The sequence below is a fragment of the Sardina pilchardus genome, chromosome 14 (genome assembly GCF_963854185.1).
Source record: "Sardina pilchardus chromosome 14, fSarPil1.1, whole genome shotgun sequence".
Lineage (NCBI taxonomy): Eukaryota > Metazoa > Chordata > Actinopteri > Clupeiformes > Clupeidae > Sardina > Sardina pilchardus.
Window position 1 is genome coordinate 10,639,037 of NC_085007.1, and position 19,167 is coordinate 10,658,203.

The 19,167-nt window shown below is 42.0% G+C and overlaps 2 protein-coding genes across 3 annotated transcripts in view; both read left to right on the forward strand.

The window, feature by feature from the left end:
• Positions 1-387: 387 nt before the first annotated feature.
• On the forward strand, positions 388-8,540 carry slc2a11l (solute carrier family 2 member 11, like). Its single transcript, XM_062554487.1, has 12 exons — positions 388-475; positions 570-668; positions 1,373-1,533; positions 2,161-2,285; positions 2,936-3,065; positions 3,553-3,701; positions 4,275-4,468; positions 5,736-5,846; positions 6,357-6,458; positions 6,697-6,772; positions 7,264-7,391; positions 8,025-8,540. The coding sequence occupies exons 1-12, from the start codon at positions 452-454 to the stop codon at positions 8,271-8,273; spliced, it is 1,548 nt and encodes a 515-aa protein (XP_062410471.1). The 5' UTR covers positions 388-451; the 3' UTR covers positions 8,274-8,540.
• Positions 8,541-8,951: 411 nt separating this feature from the next.
• nt5c2l1 (5'-nucleotidase, cytosolic II, like 1) overlaps positions 8,952-19,167 on the forward strand; it is a 23,499-nt gene continuing 13,283 nt past the window's right edge. Inside the window, exons 1-4 of one of the 2 annotated variants that reach the window (XM_062553439.1) lie at positions 8,952-9,210; positions 15,239-15,312; positions 16,334-16,451; positions 17,851-17,946. In XM_062553439.1, the coding sequence (XP_062409423.1) occupies positions 9,089-9,210; positions 15,239-15,312; positions 16,334-16,451; positions 17,851-17,946 (410 nt within the window). In that variant the 5' untranslated portion in view covers positions 8,952-9,088. The remainder of the gene's footprint in view (positions 9,211-15,238; positions 15,313-16,333; positions 16,452-17,850; positions 17,947-19,167) is intronic. The other variant, XM_062553440.1, reaches the window with a different exon arrangement.

Sequence of the window (19,167 nt, forward strand, 5' to 3'; positions counted from 1 at the left end):
GAACTTATGGGTCCCTCCTAACTAAAAAAAGTTGTAAGCTTGCATCCAAACATGTCCACAAAAGTCTTAACGGAGTCCCTTTTCAGAATTGCCCCCTGACTACAATGCTTTAAAATAGGTTGCTCGTTGCTGTGTTTGTGTATGAGTAAGTGTGTGGTGTGTGCACTTGTGTGATATTCAGTAGGAGTCCTCATGCACTACATGGTTCAGTGATTGGGGTTAAACGTTTCTTTTCTTTTCTACTGTTCCTGTTGTCACTGTCTGTTCCTTCTCTTTAGCCTATTTTAGATTTGAGAAGTTACACTTACACCTGCTGGTTAGATATTTGGACCTGCATTTTTCTGGAACAAAGACATGCCCAGTCACTCATAGATCTTGAGAGGGAGAGGGAGAGAGAACACTAAGACACAAGTGAGAAACAAGAAACAAGTCAGGTGTGGTTACTTCAAACATGTTGTGTGCCCTGGGGTTACTGGTAGGTGTCCATTCTTTTCACCCATGAATGCCAATGACCATTTGTTTAAACAACTTTGCGTTGTTTAGCTGTTTGCTTTTCTTGCTGTTGGCAGCTGCAGAGTCCTCTGCTTATTGCTGCTATCTTCATCACGGGTATCGGCGGGACCTTCCAGTATGGTCTTCAGATCTCAGTGTTGACCTCACCGTCTACTGTGAGTATGTGAGTCAGATCTTTTCATCTTTCTTTTGATGAAATCTGAAATGGGATTAAAGTGAATAAATATGGTCTTCCACATGTTCCTAGTCACATTGAAAATGTGGATCATTTGGAAACAGCTTTTCTTCTCATGACAGAGCAGGTTCCCCTTGCTTATGTTCGGGCGAAGTACACATTCTTCTTAAGATACACTGAATCCAGATATTGAACAATGTTAACACCATTACGGATTGTGTCTATAGATATAGTCTAGTGAAATTTGCATGTGGTCTTTGGCGTGAAGCACACTACTTTTTGGGAAGTTCCTTTCTGTCTTGATAAACTAGGGTAAAGATAGCAGGCCACTTGGCTGATTTAGCGATGGCGGCTTAGGAGGTGGCATAGTCGTTCAGCAACCCAGATGGCGGCCAGTTTGAGTCTGATGACGACTCCTGAGTCCTGACCCTGAAGAAGTGTTCTTGAACAAGATGCTTAACCCCAAAGTGCTCCTGATGTACAGTTCAGGTTGCCGCCTTGCAAGGCAGTGTCTGCCATCAGTGTACGAGTTTATGTGTGTGATTTGGTGAATGTAACTTGTAAGGCATGAAACTGGGAAGTTCTTTGAGTGTTCAAAGGAGAAGAAATGCACATTATAAATCCAGACCTTTCACCATTTACTATTTATTTTTTGTGTGACGCATACACTGTCCCGGTGTCCAGTTCATTAAGGAGCTGGTGAACCGCACGTGTGTTGACCGGTACGGACTCCCGTTGGAGCCTTGGCAGCTCTCCCTCATCTGGTCCTTCATCGTGTCCATCTTCTGCATCGGGGGTCTGCTGGCCTCGCTGTGCGCTGCACGACTGGCGAACGCCTATGGGAGGTAAAACGATTCATCCAGTGATCCAGGATTTCAGTGGCAATCAAAGGCCTGTACACGGACAAAATATTCGCAAAATTATGCAGGCAATTAAACACATTTAATAGTCTGTATACACCAAGGACAAAGTCTGTTGCGATGAAAAAAGCTTTAGGAACAGTTTTGTTTGATGTGAAATTGTGCATGCAAAAATCGGACTTGGTGTGTTTTGGCAGTGAATAAATAAGAGCAATTGCAGGGCATCCAAAATATTTAATCTCACTTTAACCTCCAACAGCATTGAGATGTACATTGATGGATGTACTGAAGCTAATCCAATATAGGTGATTCTATTTTTGTTGTTGTTGGTGCAACGATCTTGGCAATCTAACCTTCCTAATTGTTGCCATTGCTGAGAGCGTTAAAAGCAGCACCTCACTCAGTGTATGTGTGGCTGTGTTTACCTTACCATGTCTGTTGAGATCGAAACGTTGCCTTGATAGAGTAAATATAGTATTTATTGGTGCCCAACTGCCCAATATACAGTCTGCAGACCATTTCCTCTCTTTGACACGTTTTGTCTGGCACCTGTAAAAACATATTTTGGATGTGCGCTCACGTGTTTACCTTTCCCATCATGCATATCTCCAGGAAGAGATGTCTGCTGCTGAACAACCTGCTGGCCATCAGTGGGGCCCTGCTGATGCTGCTCAGTAAAACTGCTGGGTCGTTTGAGATGATCCTGGTGGGAAGATTCCTGTATGGGTTAAACGCAGGTGAGACAAGTGTTCAATATTGGCACTACTGTATGTACCGGTACATGTACTGTAGGTACTATATACACCTACTTACACCTACTTGTGCACTTGTGTATGTCTACCTATTGTGGAGACATTCATGACTTTCATGACTTTCATAAGATTTCCTCATGCTGAAATTGAGAAGGAGGATTCAATAGTTTAAGACTACAAAGTATATGCCACTGAAATTGTTGGATAAAATATCAATCATTCTGTCTACTCTATCCACATTCTATCCTCATCCTTGTATATTTCTACCAGCTGTTTTTTTAATGTTCAAAGGTTTTGATGTCCTTTTAATCCATGGATCACTATCATTATCTTCTCCTGACATAGGAAGAGGGGATTTTATTCAGTGACACAGCCTACAATTGGAGTCACTATAAAGACAAGTCTGTGCACCAATCGCTCCCAAGCTATTTGTTGGTGATTGGTGTGTGTGGACTTTTTATAGTTACTAATTTTGTTTTGGTCCTGCACCCAGATCGGACCTCTTGGATGTGTGTGCTTGCTGGACATTACTCAGTATACAATTGGATCATCAGTCTAGCTGAAAGCTCCTTCTATAACACTGACCCTTGGAGACTGTGACCTTTAACCTCTGAAAACATGTATGCTTTCTGCAGGCATCAGCCTGACAACTCACACCATGTACCTTCTGGAGTGCTCTCCCAAGAGGCTACGAGGGATGCTGGGCGTGACCGTCACCACGTTTGTCTCCATGGGGAAGTTCACTGGACAGCTGCTGGGCCTCAGGTTCTCTGTCCTCTCCTCTCCTCTCCTCTCCTCTGCTCTCCTCTCTTCCCTTCTCTCATTTCTCCTCTCCTCTCCTCTCCTCTCCTCTCCTCTCCTCTCCTCTCCTCTCTTCCCTTCTCTCATTTCTCCTCTCCTCTCCTCTCCTCTCTTCCCTTCTCTCATTTCTCCTCTCCTCTTCTCTCCTCTCCTCTCATCTCATCTCCTCTTCTCTCTTCCCTTCTCTCATTTCTCCTCTCCTCTCCTCTCCTCTCATCTCCTCTCTTCCCTTCTCTCATTTCTCCTCTCCTCTCCTCTCCTCTCCTCTCATCTCCTCTCTTCCCTCCTCTCATCTCCTCTCCTCTCTTCTCCTCTGTTCGCCTCTTCTTCTCTCATCTGCTCCATCAAAAACATGGCCAAAACTATCTACAAAAGATCCTAACAGTGTGTGTGTGTGTGTGTGTGTGTGTGTGTGTGTGTGTGTGTGTGTGTGTGTGTGTGTGTGTATTAGTGAGCTACTGGGTACTGAGGACCGCTGGCCCTGGCTGCTGGGTTTCAGTGGCTTCACTGGGCTGCTGCAGCTGCTGACTCTTCCGCTGCTGCCAGAGTCGCCCCGATACCTGCTGCTGATAAGGGGAGATCGCAAGGCCTGCGACAACGGTGACTCTAACACACAAGCATGCACGCGCGCGCACACACATACACACACACACACACACACACATACAGACACACAGACACACACACACACACACACACACACACACACACACACACAGACACACACATACACACACACACACACACACACACACATACAGACACACAGACACACACACACACACACACACACACACACACACACACACACACACACACAGGCACATGCACGCTCACACGTGCAGTACTCTGTTAATAATAAATAAACTGACAGTAGACAGAGGCATGCTGTTACTGTAATTCCACTTCTTCTAACCATAGCACATACCGGCCTCAAAATGTGATCACGCACACATATGCAGGGAACTGTTCTCAAAGAATGATGTTGCACATTTATACACACCTGGTGTTTTTTTTTTTTTTTTTGGGGGGGGGGGGGGTTAGGTAAATTTTGAGATCTTTCTATTCTTCCCTCTGTCCTCTACACTCCATATCCATATCAACCCCTACATTTCTCCTGCACTCTCTGTCTCTCTCTCTCTCTCTCTCTCTCTCTCTCCCCCTCTCCTCCAGCCATTCGGCGTCTGTGGGGTGGTGGAGGTGAGGACCACAGCTCTGAGGTGGAGGACATGCTGGCGGAGGGTGCTGCCTTGAGAGGGGTCCGCATGCGGGGGGTGAAGGATCTGCTGACGGAGCCGTCTCTACGCTGGCAGGTCCTCACCATCATCGTCACCTCCACTACGCTGCAGCTGTGTGGCATCAACGCTGTGAGGCTCTCCTTTGTTTATTTATATAAAGCATTTATATCATAGCTATTATCACATCAGAGTCATTCCACGTCAAATCAACCAGAGCGCACGCACTTGCGTCTCAAAAAAATCTGAAAAAAATACCATGCGTGCCTATGTTACCCAGGAGACACTCTGTAAAATGTTTTTGTGCTAAGATCAATACTTTTCAAGTAACAGCCAGTTTTACGGGGGGAGGGAGGTGTCAAATTTGTTGTGCCTCTTTTTTTTGTCAAAGTTCACAAGCTCATTGCTCAAGAACTAGAATTTGTAGGAGGCTCAAATCTTGCAGTCTGGTGCATAAATAGGAATAGCATGCATTAAAATCACCACGAGCAGTCTGGATGATCCTGCATGGTCATAGCAGTCCCTCAAAGTTGATCCAAATTTTATTGGAGTTCTTGGCTGGGCTCTGTTTAGGCCTTCAGAAGACACATTGTTACTCAACATAGGCTCTTGGGTTTTTTTTTCTTATTGAGATAAGTAGAAACACTCTCCGAAAAAGCAATGAAGAGAAAAGAGAATCCATCAGGAACGGAACAGCAGACCTCACAAGTTTGAAAAATACATTTGGATCTCATATTTATATTCTCGTATTTTTTTCAGATTTTTTTGAGACGTAAGTGCGTGCGCTCTGGTTGATTTGACGTGGAATGACCCATCACTTAATTATTTGTTTATTCGTTCATTGTTTGTTTATGTCTTGATGTCTGTGTGGAGCCCTTTGGTGCATAAACATGTGCTATATAAACAAAACACTTATTACTTGTATAACACACTTATCTTCTGAATATTTGGTTCTGATTGCTTTGTGAAGACATGTAATGGTCTGTTATTAACCATAATAATACTTTGATATCAGTGATCAGATCTTATATTCATGTTTGTAATTTTTTGTTTAGGTGTAGACCTATTATAAATATTCTTAGATTGGATGTTTGTGTATTTGTCTCATACCTTACCAGTAGCCTATGACACTGCGTATATGTGCACAGTATATGTGGAGTATACTTGTTTGTATTCATGCACATGTGTGTATGTGTATGGGCCGTAGGTAAATTGGTAGGAGTACTATTATGTATTTGTATGGGGTGTACTGCGTGTGTTTGTGTTGTATATGTATTCATATTTTATATATGTGTGTGTGTGTGTGTGTGTGTGTGTGTGTGTGTGTGTGTGTGTGTGTGTGTGTGTGTGTGTGTGTGTGTGTGTGTGTGTGTGTGTGTGTGTGTGTGTGTGTATTCAGGTGTACCTGTACTCATATGATGTGTTCAGTGCTGCAGGGATACCATCCAACCAGCTGCGGTATGCAGCTCTCGGGACCGGCCTGTGTGAGATTGCCACCTCCATCACCTGTGTGAGTCTCCTCTTCCTCCTCCTCCTCTTCCTCCGCTTTCTCTTCCTCCTCCTCCTCCTCCTTCTCCTTCTCCTCCTACTTCTACTCCTCTCCTGCAAGGTTCTCAAAAATGAAAACCCTCAAGGAGGTATTTGGTGAATGATAGGCTAATAATCATGATAACAATGGATGTTTCTCTAGCCCTGTTTTCATGGACAGTTTTTTGTAATGACAATTACATTCCGTTGTACATGCTATTAAGGTATTTACAGGGGCTAGAATCTTGGTTCAGAATAGCTGTCGCTGCTCAGCTATAGCTCAAGGAAGCCACAGCAGGCTACCCAATTGACCTGTAAAATGTACATTGACAATGTACATGATTGTCAAATCAGAATAAAAACAAAATACGCCACCCACCCATCATTCCGATTAAAAATGTGATCGGATCAGTAGATCAATTCCGATCGTATGTGCCAATTTTATTCCGATTGAGCCGATTAAAGGTGTCCATGTAACACACCTCTGTCCCAGGTGCTGCTGATTGAAAGCACGGGGAGGAGGGTGCTGCTACTCCGCGGTTTCTTTGGAATGACCGTCGCCCAGGGCCTCCTCACGCTCACACTATACCTGCAGGTCAGACTCACACACACACACACACACACACACACACACACACGCACGCACGCACGCACGCGCACACACACACACACACACACACACAGAAGCTAGTCTTTTCCTCCTGACTATCCATCTGGTGGCACAGTTCATGTTTTGAATGTTCCTCATCCTCATCTTCTTCCCTCCGCTCCTCTCTCTCTCCCTCTCTCTCTCTCTCTCTCTCTCTCCCTCCCTCCTTCACCTGTGTCTGAAGACCCTCTTGTCCTGGATGCCCTACTGCAGCATGGTCCTGGTCTTCATCTTCATCTTCTTCTTCTCCAGCGGGCCAGGTAAGCAACAGCTGAGAAACACCCTGATACTACCGATTACATGCAGTATAAAGGACCAACAACCAGTCAGTTACAGCCATGGCTTTACTCTGGTAAAAGTATAAATACTGTCTTCAGATTAGTATGCATTAAAACAGTATGCATTAAAACTGTGAAGCCAGTGCTTTCAAAATGCTTGAATATGTGGAGTATATATGTCAGTTATACAATTTAGAATTTACAAATAAGACTATATGGTTCATTATTATTTGTCATAATTCAGTTGTAAGGATACTTGTATTTTTGTTTATGTTGCCATTTTTGTTTATGTTTACATTTTTGTTTATGTTGCCAACTAAGTAAATAAAGCTTCAACCTACAACTGGTGTAATATGCTGTTCCACTGTGCAGTTCATTGTCCGTTAGTTATATATGATAATAAATGCACATTTATTTGATTTAGTTTCAGATTTAATTGCAATCTGCTGTTTCCCTGTGCCCAACTCCAACAGCTGGCATTACAGCGCCACTCCCTGGTGAAATCTTCACTCACTCCTACAAGGGGGCAGGATTCACCATAGTCACCACCATCAACTGGATATGCCTGTTCCTCATAGGAATGCTCTTCCCCCTCATCGTGGTGAGAATGCACCTCTTACTCACTGTATGGGACCATCTGCATTAATTAGTGAATATGTGTGATAAACTCAAATATATAGGAGCAGCACCTGCACTAACTAGTGAATATCTGTGATAACTTCATAGTGAATATCTGTGATAACTTCATATCCATCGGAGCACCTACATTAACTAGTGAATATCTGTGATAACCTCACATCTATAGGAGCACCTACATTAACTAGTGAATATCTGTGATAACTTCATATCCATCGGAGCATCTACTGAATATCTGTGATAACTTCATATCCATCGGAGCACCTACATTAATATCTGTGATAACTTCATATCCATCGGAGCACCTACATTAACTAGTGAATATCTATGATAACTTCATATTCATCGGAGCATCTACATTAACTAGTGAATATCTGTGATAACTTCATATCCATCGGAGCACCTACATTAACCAGTGAATATGTGTGATAACTTCATATCCATCGGAGCACCTACATTAACCAGTGAATATCTGTGATAACTTCATATCCATCGGAGCACCTACATTAACCAGTGAATATCTGTGATAACTTCATATCCATAGGAGCACCTACATTACTGTAACTAGTGAATATCTGTGATAACTTCATATCCATAGGAGCATCTACAGTACTTCTGCTTCCTGATCTTCCTTGTCTTCTGCTGTGGCACGGGGCTGTTTGTCTGGTTCAACGTTCCGGAGACGAAGAACCGCACCGCTCTCGAGATCACTGCAGAGTTTCAACGGATGCACAGCAAAAATAAGCCCACTGTGGAGGACAAAGACTCACCCACAGCTGAGATCAGAAACAGAAATAAACATCTAAAGCTCAGTGAAGCTGACCTTAGCATGTCTACCAAACTCTAACACATCTATCTAATGGTGAACACTTAGAGACTGACTGCTACATAATATTTAAGAAGGGTGATGACTGTTATTTGGTACCACTGAATTGAATGTATAGGCCTACATTTAGGGAGCCATCAGTCCTTTTCCAAAATGTGTAATTGATGTGTGCTAAAGTGTATTAATCATAATAATATTATGTTTTTTAATCACATTTTATTGTAATTTTAAACAGAATAGAAATATGGAAAATGACTGATTTACATGTATTATTATTATTATTATTATTATTATCACAAATAAAGAGCCTTGTACAGTATACTATTGGATGTGTTACTGATATGACATCGATCTCTGAAGCATAAATTAACTGACTTTTCTTTAACATGTCATAAACCGAACTGACACATTTATGAAGCCCATTAAGCGATTGCTTGCAACTCATCATGTTGCACAACTGTTTGGACAAGCGAGCCCCACAAACGAAACCAGACAAAACCACAAAATAAATAGATAACTAATAACTGTAGGATTCAGAGCAGCGGTTTTTTTTTGTTGTTTGTTTTGTTTTTTTGTCATAGGGAACTCCGTCTGCGTGGTGAGAATAGCCTACCCACGTTGAACAGTCCGAATGCTCATCCTTGATAACATAATCTACGCACATGCTTACGACACAGCGCACTCTAGGGTGTGCATAGGTACACGCAACGGACCCGCGCCCAGTCGCACCCGACTTCTAAGCGGAGTAGTTGTTTACAAACGGCAACCTTCAGCTGGTTGACGCTATTCTGTCCCTTTAAATGTTGCCTGTTTGAAGTTCTGTTGCACCGTGCGGTATGGGAAGCCTAACGCCTGAAACAAATAGGATCATGGATAATCCAGAAACGCCAAATAAGTTGGACTCTGAGGCAGTTGTCTTGCCTGATTTGGGTTCAGCGAAGAAACATTATTTTAACAAGTAAGACATGTATTCTTTTTAATACACCTACAGATGTGAATTTCGTGTTTCTCAAAATAGTTTTGGTAAGGGTAGGTATAATATTCGCCCATTGTAAACAGAAAGCTAACGTGAAGGACCATTCCTCCACGCAGTAATTGAATTGTGACTTTTACTGTATTATTTTTTTGTTGTATATCAGGAAAAGGTGCGCTCGTTTTGGTAAATCATACATCATTTGGCTAAATTGACTCAAATTCATTGTATGAAATTGTGTACTTATTTCACTAAGGTGTTCTCTTGTTGTAATATAGTAAAATGAGTGCACAATTTAGTAAAATGAGCCCACATCCTCTCAATAGAAATCTTGCAATTATAGCCTACATCTTCAGGGCTCTAGTTTTGCATTAAGACAATGATATAATTATCTAGTAGTGGGTGAATGATCCATTTAGACCCTGTGTCTGACCAACAGTAAACCTGATCAGTTGGGTCAAACCATGGGTGATGGGTTTGAGCTCACTGTACCTGAGCCTACAGTATCTTGCCCTTAGGCTCTTGCCCTGGGTTTGACCGAATGAACTCTATGACCTTTCAGTTTAATGCCTGCTCCATGACACACTTATCTAACCACACACACACACACACACACACACACACACACACACACACACACACACACACAGTGTTGGGGAGTAACGCATTACATGTAATTGAGTTACGTAATTTAATTACAAAATAAATGTAACAGTAATATATTACAGTTACTGTAGAAAAGAGTGTAATTCAATTACAGGTACTTTTGAAATGTTTCAAAATTACAATTTGAATTACATCTCAATATTGTCAGCAAAACTTTGCAGATAATATTGTATGTAAAAAGAACTGTTTCCCTCCACAGCCATAGTTTGATAGGGGACCTTCTGATAGGCTCTATCATGTCTACAGCACCATCAGCGTAGGCCTACATGCCTGCCTGTAAACGTGTTATGATTATCATTATATTATCCTCACAAAAAATGTGATGCTAATTCATGTATTGAATGCCCTTGCTGCCTTGTGCGCTTGTACAGAACTGCTCGGCAGCCTGTAGACCAAGGCCGAAATCTTCGCATGGATTTGGGGACTATATATATCATTCAAAAATCGGAAAAGTAATCAAAAAGTAATCAAAAGTAATTAGTTACTTTACTCAGAAAAAGTAATTCAAATAGTTACACTACTACAGTATTACATTTTAAGCAGAGTAACTTGTAACTGTAACACATTACATTTCTAAAGTAACCTTCCCAACACTGCACACACACACACACACACACACACACACACACACACACATACACACACACACACACACACACACACACACACACACACACACACATTCCCAAGACACCCTCCTGTGTTATTCATTGTTACTGAGTGAATCACTTTGAAGTTCATATGAATGGGTTCTTATTTTGGCAACTGGAGGATGACTTGATTCTGATGAGATTATATTTCTCCAATCTTTCCTTTTGAGTCCTTCCTTGGACTGTTTTTGCATATACTATATTTGGACTCATAAATGGGAACTAGAAATGCCTGTCTCCTTTTGAAACTCCTGAATGAGTCACTTAGTTATTCACTTATAGTTATTCATTGCTGCAGAATGAATCACTTTTGAAATGAATGCAATTAGGCATAATTCAGTCAGTAAAAGGACATTTTTAGATCCATTTAGATTTTCCTTTTAGATATAGTAATAGTCATGCGCAAACAAAGTAAATGCGAAGTGCTAGCTTGATAATTAGGCAGAGATGGTGCACTGCACTCTTAACAGAATGAGAGCTGCAGTATGTAGGAAGTGGTGACTGTCTTCAGATGGGGCCTAAGGACCACAGAATCTCATGGCTGTGGTGAAAGGACACAGACCGTAGAACATGTCCTGCGATAGGCTACCGTCCACTCTCACCCTACTACCTAATGCAGACCAAGTAAATATCAACCAATCAACACTGCAATGGTTGTCTGTGTGGTGTCACCAGCAATGATGATTACGAGACAGAACCAGGGACAGCGTCAGATTATAAAACGGGTCATCAGAATGCTGCAGGAAGTTCCATGAACATGAGTGGACTTTTGCAATGTTCAGAGGTTGACTACTGCAAAAGAAAAAAATGAAGGATCGCTGTCATCATCCTGTTCGCTCCGGTTGGGACTTATTTTCTGATATTATCACTTACATATACTATTAGGCCCCCAAATAGTATTAGGTAATAATTGAGTTTATTAAGGTCTGGTAGGGCCCTTCAAATCATCCTAACTTTTCCTGGCTTTATGATGGCCCTCTACACAACACCACTGCAGCTGACGTGTGTCGCCATCCAGTGAGTGAACCTGAGAGTGAGCTGCAGCCTACACTCTCAAAATGAATGTGTTAAGCAACACATCTCTGTGTCCATATAGGGAAAACACAGTTTTTGTTGTTTCCAACACATTGCTTTTGTTATTTCTTGCATAATGTGTGTTGAAAGTAACACAATATGTGTTGTTTTTTAACACAGCTCTGTGTCCAGATAGGGACAACACAATTTGTGTTGTTTCCAACACATTTGTTTTGAGAGTGTAGTAATGAGATGGAATGTGCTGGACGGTCATGGTTTGCAAGGCTGTTCACCTGAGCCCCAGATCTACCTGTGCCCACTAGCAGCAAGGAGACACGAGAGCGGCGGTGAATTATTAAAGGCCACCTTATATGTTATAAACAGGAGATATGTCTCCCTTCCACACTGCTTCACTGTTAAAATAATGGGGTCAGTACTGGTTCTTCAGAGCGATCATGCCATAGAAGAACCTTTTTCAGTGCTTCAAAGAACCATTGACGGTTCACCTGATGTAATGATGATAGGAATGATGGTAATGGAGTCAAATGGAGTTTTGACTCTCCATGGAACCATCCAGAGAATTAAAGAACCATTTAAGCACCTTTATTCTTTATTAGACAGTGACTGAGTCATTGGTTACAGGTGACTGCACTGTACTCGATCGATATGTTGTTGCATAAAAAAAATGCTCAGTTTGCTCCTGTAGCTTTGTAGCTTATTGGTCATCATAACGTAAATCTGTTGTCTTTGTACTTTGTACTATGACAATAAAGTTGAATCTAATCTAATCTAACCTCATCATACTGTAATGGAATATTGTTGTCGCTATAAACAAACAATAGTCCACTTAGGTGTGTGGTCCTACTATAATTTAGCCTCTGAACTTCAAAAAACTTTTCATTATACTCACAAAGTTAAGTCAGTTAGTGACAGAAATCCTTACGATAAAGGGCTAAATTGTATATTTTGGAATGTCGAGAATTGAGCTAGACATTATAGTTGAAACGTAACTACCCTCAATATTCCACTAAATAGCCTACATCAGGGAGTAGTGTTCACACGTTATTTCCTCCTGCCGTATGAGTGATTTACACACGGTGCCCTGAACAGCTCATGAAATATTAATATGTCCAGTGCGGTTCAGTTGAGCAGTCAGGATCAGGACAGCCTGAGTTCTGTGTTAGCTCTGCTCTGTAAACATTGTGGAGCAGTTGGTGACTGTGATAGTGAGAGCTCCAAGAGCGCTGTGATAGGCCTAGTGAAAGTGATTGTTCCTATATGTCCACAGTGTGGTCAGACAGTCCCACAACCTATAAATATGGCTTGTGGTGGACTGTGTGTGTGATCCAGGTAGTGTGATGTAGCCTACCACTGCCATGACTGTAAATGCTGAGTATAAAATAGCTACATCATATTGACATAGTACGTAGATGCATAATATCAAACTGTTGTACATTATTACACAATGTTATTCGTTGCTAGAGTTTCTCAATTATGATCTAGAGATATATTAAAATCATATTTTGTTACACGGATGGATATCTGTCTTGCTGAGCTGATGGTATTGGTAATGAATTATTATTTTCTAATGATGGAATACTAAATAGACTTATGAATTATGCCTATTACTTAAGCAAGCAGTAACTAATACGTACATTCGGATAGAAATATCACTGTTCCCTAATTTGCATATTTAGTAGTATAATTTTTCTATAATGGCGTTGTCATGGGGAACCACAGGACGGTTACCCTGACAACTTCTGCTGGCACGATCAGCAGTTCCTGATGGATCCAAAGGTCGTCTCAGGGATGTGCTGAAAGCCCCCTCACTGTAGCAGGATCAGTGCTCACTCTGTTGGTCAATACAAGGGCCATTACTGTCTGTGGCATCGCACACTGTTGGGCAACATAGCCAGGTGCAAACGTGAATGATAAGATGAAGCCAAGATTATGGTGATAATATGAATTCATGGTGTTGTCTCATGACCGAGTTACAGTGTTTCCTCAGTGACTCTACTTGTATTCAATCACCATGTTCTACAGGCTCATTTATCTGCCATGTGGATGGACTGATTTTTTTCTTTAATTAGCTCAGTGATATCAGTGTGTGTTTAATTGTGATTAACTTTCTCCCCCTTCATCATTAACCCTCCTGAGCTTATCATCAGGCTGTGTGTGGGCGTGCCATGTTAAGACACACACACACACATGCTGCACGGCACAATAACGCTGACATGCGTGCTGTTCGTATGTCGACGTGCTGGTTAGCCCGGCCGATGTCACGTCACGGTGTCACCCAGGCCCTGATTACACACGGTATGCGTGACTTCTGCTAGAGAGCCACTCGAGCCAAGAGCATCAGAGCCGCGCCTCTTGTCTGGCTTGCCAGCGTTAGAAGCAAACGCCCATCCCCTCAGCTGAACCTGCAGACCTGTAGTGTAAAGGGCTCCAGTGGGGTGTGTCACGCCCCCCCCCCCCCCCCCCCCCCCCCCAGTCTTAGCAGACCGACTGCAAGTAAGATAAGGGGAGATGTGTGTGAGTGTGTGGAGCTGATAGTAAGTGAAGACGTGGAGGAAAACCTTCTTCTTCTCAACTCTCAGAGTCTGCTTTGTAAGTCGGTAGTTTCTGAACAGTTCTCAATGCTTGGCTGTGTTTAATAGACCTGTTGGCGTAAAGGTTTCAACTTTTATTATAGGGAATGACTATGGGTGCAAAATTGAAGCTGCCTAAAATAATTAAAATGTAGCTTATCAAACTGACTGATGTTCAGTGAAGGAACATAGGGTTTCCATTGCCTATGTGTTGTTAACATTGACATGAATGGAACTGAACTGCTATGAAAGACAAAAGAAATGTCATTTCAAAACCAGCTGAGACAGCATAAACACCATGTAAAATTTTGCTGACTGAACAGAAAGTTTGGTCAGGCTATGAAGCAGGTATGGTTTAGGAAATTATTTAATTGTAAATCTGTTTTTAAGTTTTTAATTTGTGGTAAAAATGTTTTTTAAAAATGTCTGCCGTGATGGGAGTGACAGGGTGCTGCTGTGGAAAGGACAATGAGTGAAAGTGAATGACAAAAACACTCTATGCGAATACTCTACTCTTGTATCTTAAAAATAGATTCAGATGCATTTTAATTTCAGGTTTACACAAGAGAAGCATTTAATTCATTGTGATATTTTGGAAGCATTTCACTGGGGTTGTCAAGCAGGCATGTTCCTTCATCGGTGTGTCCTTAATTTAGGCCGACACCTCCAGACACCTCCAGAAGGCTCAACAGTGGTGTGTGGTGTCCCAGACCCACCTCCCCTCCACACTCATGACGGATTCTATACCAATAAAACCGGCAAATTCTTAGATACTGTAACTTTTCTTTGTTGTTGTGGCTGTTGTGACACCCACAAATATCCACAAATTCGTCAGCCAATCCTCTTCATTTCTGATCTGATCAGCAACATGTCAAGCCTGTCCATTCATTTCCATTTCCCTGAGAACTAGTCTGGCATCTAATACACTAACGTTTCCCTCCAGTGAATCTGGAAACAAGGCTAACATATACCCAAACAAGATACAAACCCTCGATGAAGGCACTTTAGGAGGGCAATTCTGCTAACCCCCAATTTACGCTCTCTTAAACTCTCTGAAGACTAAATACCCCCAAATCTGGTGTGTGATTGCAGGGTGTTTGTCAACCGCAGTCTGACGCTGGAGAACATCAAGTGCTATGGCTTTGACATGGATTACACCCTGGCCAGTAAGTCACCACAGCAGTAAACACCTACCCCCAACCATCCCCATGGCTACACCATTACACCATTCTCACTGCAGAGATCTCTTCTCCATCTTAGATACTCTTACCCCATTGATTACCCCACTATAATGATCATTATGAATGTAAGTGTAAAGGGCCTTTCACACCAAGAAAGATAACTATAACGGTATCTATAACTATAGCGGTAACTATAAGAATGATAAGCAAAGTCTCACCTTGTGTTACTGTGATTGGCTGTTAGCTTTTTATCATTTTAAAAGTCACTGATTATCATTCTGCATGTTGTTATTGTTGATTTTTGATATTTGTTAATAGTTATCGTCATAGTTCTTGTAGTGAAAGGCCCTTTAGTGTTGAAATCAGTATAGCTCTTTTGACCGTATTGTTGTTTTTGTATTGATGTTGTTGTTCATCTATCACATCTCACTGATGTTTGCATTTGGGGACATTATACAGACATATTTTTTGTACATGTGAACTCTGTCTCTTCTTTGTATTACGTATTATTGTCTTCTGCAGTGTACTTTGCCATATTTATTATAGATTAACTGTGCACTACTCTGCATCTGTATACTGTGCATATCCGTGTTTACTCTTGCCGTCTAAATATGAAGAGTTCAGATACAAAACCCTCTAAACGCTACCTTTGTAAAAAAAAATAGATAACGATGGTGAGTGAATTCTCTCCACACAGTATAGTTAATCAAGTAATTTCACTTCAGAACCCGTTAAATACTCTTTTTTGTCTGAAATATCGATTCGCCATCTTGTAGGCAACATTTTGAAGGAGCCTGATAAAGAATGCTAATGTAGAAGAAAAGTGGTCAGGCGGTTTTGCATCTGAAATCTTCATATATGTATTCTTGCTCTCTGTGTCTGTGGGTGTGTTTTGATGTGTTCACACACACACACACACACACACACACACACACACACACACACTGCATGTGTGTTCATGTGTGTGCGCACAAGTGTATTTATTTGTTTATGTTTCACATTGCAGTGTACAAGTCCCCGGAGTATGAAGCCCTGGGCTTTGAGCTGCTCAGAGACCGGCTGGTGTCCATTGGCTATCCCCACGAGCTGCTCCGATACTCATATGACCCAGAATTTCCCACCCGGTGAGTATGTGAAGTGCTCTGCGCCGGCTCCAAGCAGGGGCCAAAGTGGGCTAAGCCCGTCGAGAATTGTGTCTTACCCACCTCAAACAAAGTCTAAGAATTTTAGCCTGTGTAGCCTCAAATCCAGTTTGAATGTAGACAAGTTGGTGTTGAGTGTAATGGCTAGCTGGTACATAGAAGGCCTGTGTGTGTGTGTGTTTGGTAAACCCCTCTCCTGATGCCTTAAAAGGAAAACTCTGGCCATTTTTCACATAGATTTCTCTTTCTCAAAGTCATTGTTGGTACAAGAAGAAAAAAAAAAACAGTGTTATCTAGCTTGAGTTTCTGCAGCAACTCGAGGTAGTACAGATTTTTTTTGTTTTCTGTTTATGTAAATTTTTATCCAATTTGTTGTTCACCTCAATTTTCTACCAGCCGTCCAAATATAGTAGGCAAGAACCGCCCTGGTGGTGCTTTTATACTTTTACGTGTGTGTATGTCTGACCATCCCCCTGTGTGTATGTTCAGTCACATCCGCTCAAATAGATAGCAATAATCAGCCCTATAATACATGTCGATCAGTCACTAAGTTCAAAGGGGGAATGTTTTAAAATGACCTTGTCTATTTGTAGTTTTAAAGGGTCATTTATCTCAAAGTTCTATTTTTACTTTGCTGATCCTAAGGGATGGGTTGTTTGCTCTGGAGGGATGTCTCTGGTTTATCACTGTAGCAGTGCTATGCAAACAAAGGAGTCCTGCACGTGCTTGTCCTCCTAAAGACCCTGTTGCAGGGAACGAGAGATGATCTCAGAGAGACACTAATGAGCCAGGTCTCATTACATAGAAACTATGCAGTAGGCTACTTAGCACCATACTGCCTTCTAGAAACAATACAAAAACATTTGGTTTATATTTGTTGAAGTTTTCTCCTCTAGTTGCCGAGATGAGACTCTACTCTACTATCAGTTCTCCTTGCGTAATGTTACAGAGTTTGGTTGGATCGCTATCAGTAGCTATTTCACTTTGTGGGCTTGGTGGTCCCACAGGCCATATCGTTTACTGCCTCCTTTTGTGTTGTTGCCCTCCTGGGCTTTGGAGTGGCGGGATTATTATGGTCTGTGGTCTTCACTTCTATTGTGCTCTTCCATTCTGCATTCTACTGTATGTTGTGTACAAAAAAATGTAAAAAATGTCTAAAAATAACACAGTTTGTATCTAAGGCCCTACATACTGTATGTCTATTCATGGGTTTCATCAGGTCCCTTTCCACAGGTGTATAAAATCAAGCACTTTGATTATCAATGCAGACTGCAAGGTGCTTGATTAATACAGTACACCTGTGGAAAGGGAATCTGGTATGGTGATCTGTTGTCTATATGTCTCCTCATCTCATGATCCTCCCTCTCTTGTTCATCTCCAGTGGGCTGGTGTATGACACCATGTATGGGAACCTTCTGAAGGTGGATTCCCATGGCAACATCCTGGTGTGCACTCATGGCTTCACCTATCTGAAAGGGTGAGTGGTGGCGTGTGTACACATACGCATGTGCATGCTTTTGTTTGTCTCTATATACCCATACGTATGTGTATGTGTGTGGTGTACTGTGCTGTGTGTTTGTATGTGTATGTGTGTGTGTGTGTGTGTGTGAGTGTGTGTGTGTGTGTGTGTGTGTGTGTGTGTGTGTGTGTGTGTGTGTGGGTGGGTGTGGGTGTGTGGGTGTGTGTGTGGGTGTGTGTAAATGTGTGTATAAACATATGTGTTGTGTGTGTGTATGTGTGTAGTGTGTGTGTGTGTGTACGTGTGCGCACATACATATGTGTTGTGGGTGTGTATGTGCACTGGTGCTATGTCCTTTTTTCAGTTTTTGTGTGCATGTGCCCACTATGCAGCAAGTTTGCGTGTGCATTCTTGTGTCCACATATTCTCTGTGTTTGATGCGTGTGACTGTGTGCTTGACCGCTGCGTTCGGCCAGATACACGTGCAGCGCACGCAGCTCTCCAGACTGAGCGGTCACTGCTCCTCGGGCTGGAGCTGCTGCTAACGCAGGATGCTTTGGTCTCAGAGGGCTCAAAGGGCACATCTGCACTACCGCATGGTCTCAGAAAAACTATTTTTTTCTTTCCCTTTTTCCCTTCTTTCCTTCTCTCCTTCTCTCTCTCTCTCTCCCCCTCTCTCTCCCTGTTCTCTCTCTCTCTCTCTCTCTCTCTCAGTCACTCACACTGTGTGTCTCTCACACTCTCCCTCCATCTCTCTGCCATAGACTCACATTTTTGGAGGCAGCCCGTGTCCGGCTTCTGTTATTTTACTGTACTTTCTGTTATTTTACTGCACTTTCTCCATTCATATTTTACATGCACAAGTTCTCTTCGCCACCCAACACAGCTGCCGAACAGACAGACTTGTGTTATTACAACTGCATTTATACCGTTACCGTATATATTACCGTATATATACAAAACTGATATTACTGCAGACAGTGCAGACAACATAAACACAAAAGAATAGAGGGGATGGATTATTGTCACCGGAGTTTGTTAAGTGCAGTGAAGGCTGAGGGTACAAAACTTTTCTTAAAGTGCGCTTTTTTCCAGCCCAGGGCTCTGTATTTATACCGTTACCGTATATATTACCGTATATATACCGTATATATACAAAACTGATATTATTGCCGTGCACAACACATGATACTGTAAACAAGCAGGCAATCAAGTAACATGCAGCAACACAAACAAAGA

Coding starts and splice junctions, on each gene's coding strand:
- slc2a11l (XM_062554487.1), top strand. CDS start 452: ATGTTGTGTGCCCTGGGGTTACTG. Junction 5,847..6,356: donor TTGCCACCTCCATCACCTGT/GTGAGTCTCCTC, acceptor CCTCTGTCCCAG/GTGCTGCTGATTGAAAGCAC. Junction 7,392..8,024: donor TGCTCTTCCCCCTCATCGTG/GTGAGAATGCAC, acceptor TCATATCCATAG/GAGCATCTACAGTACTTCTG.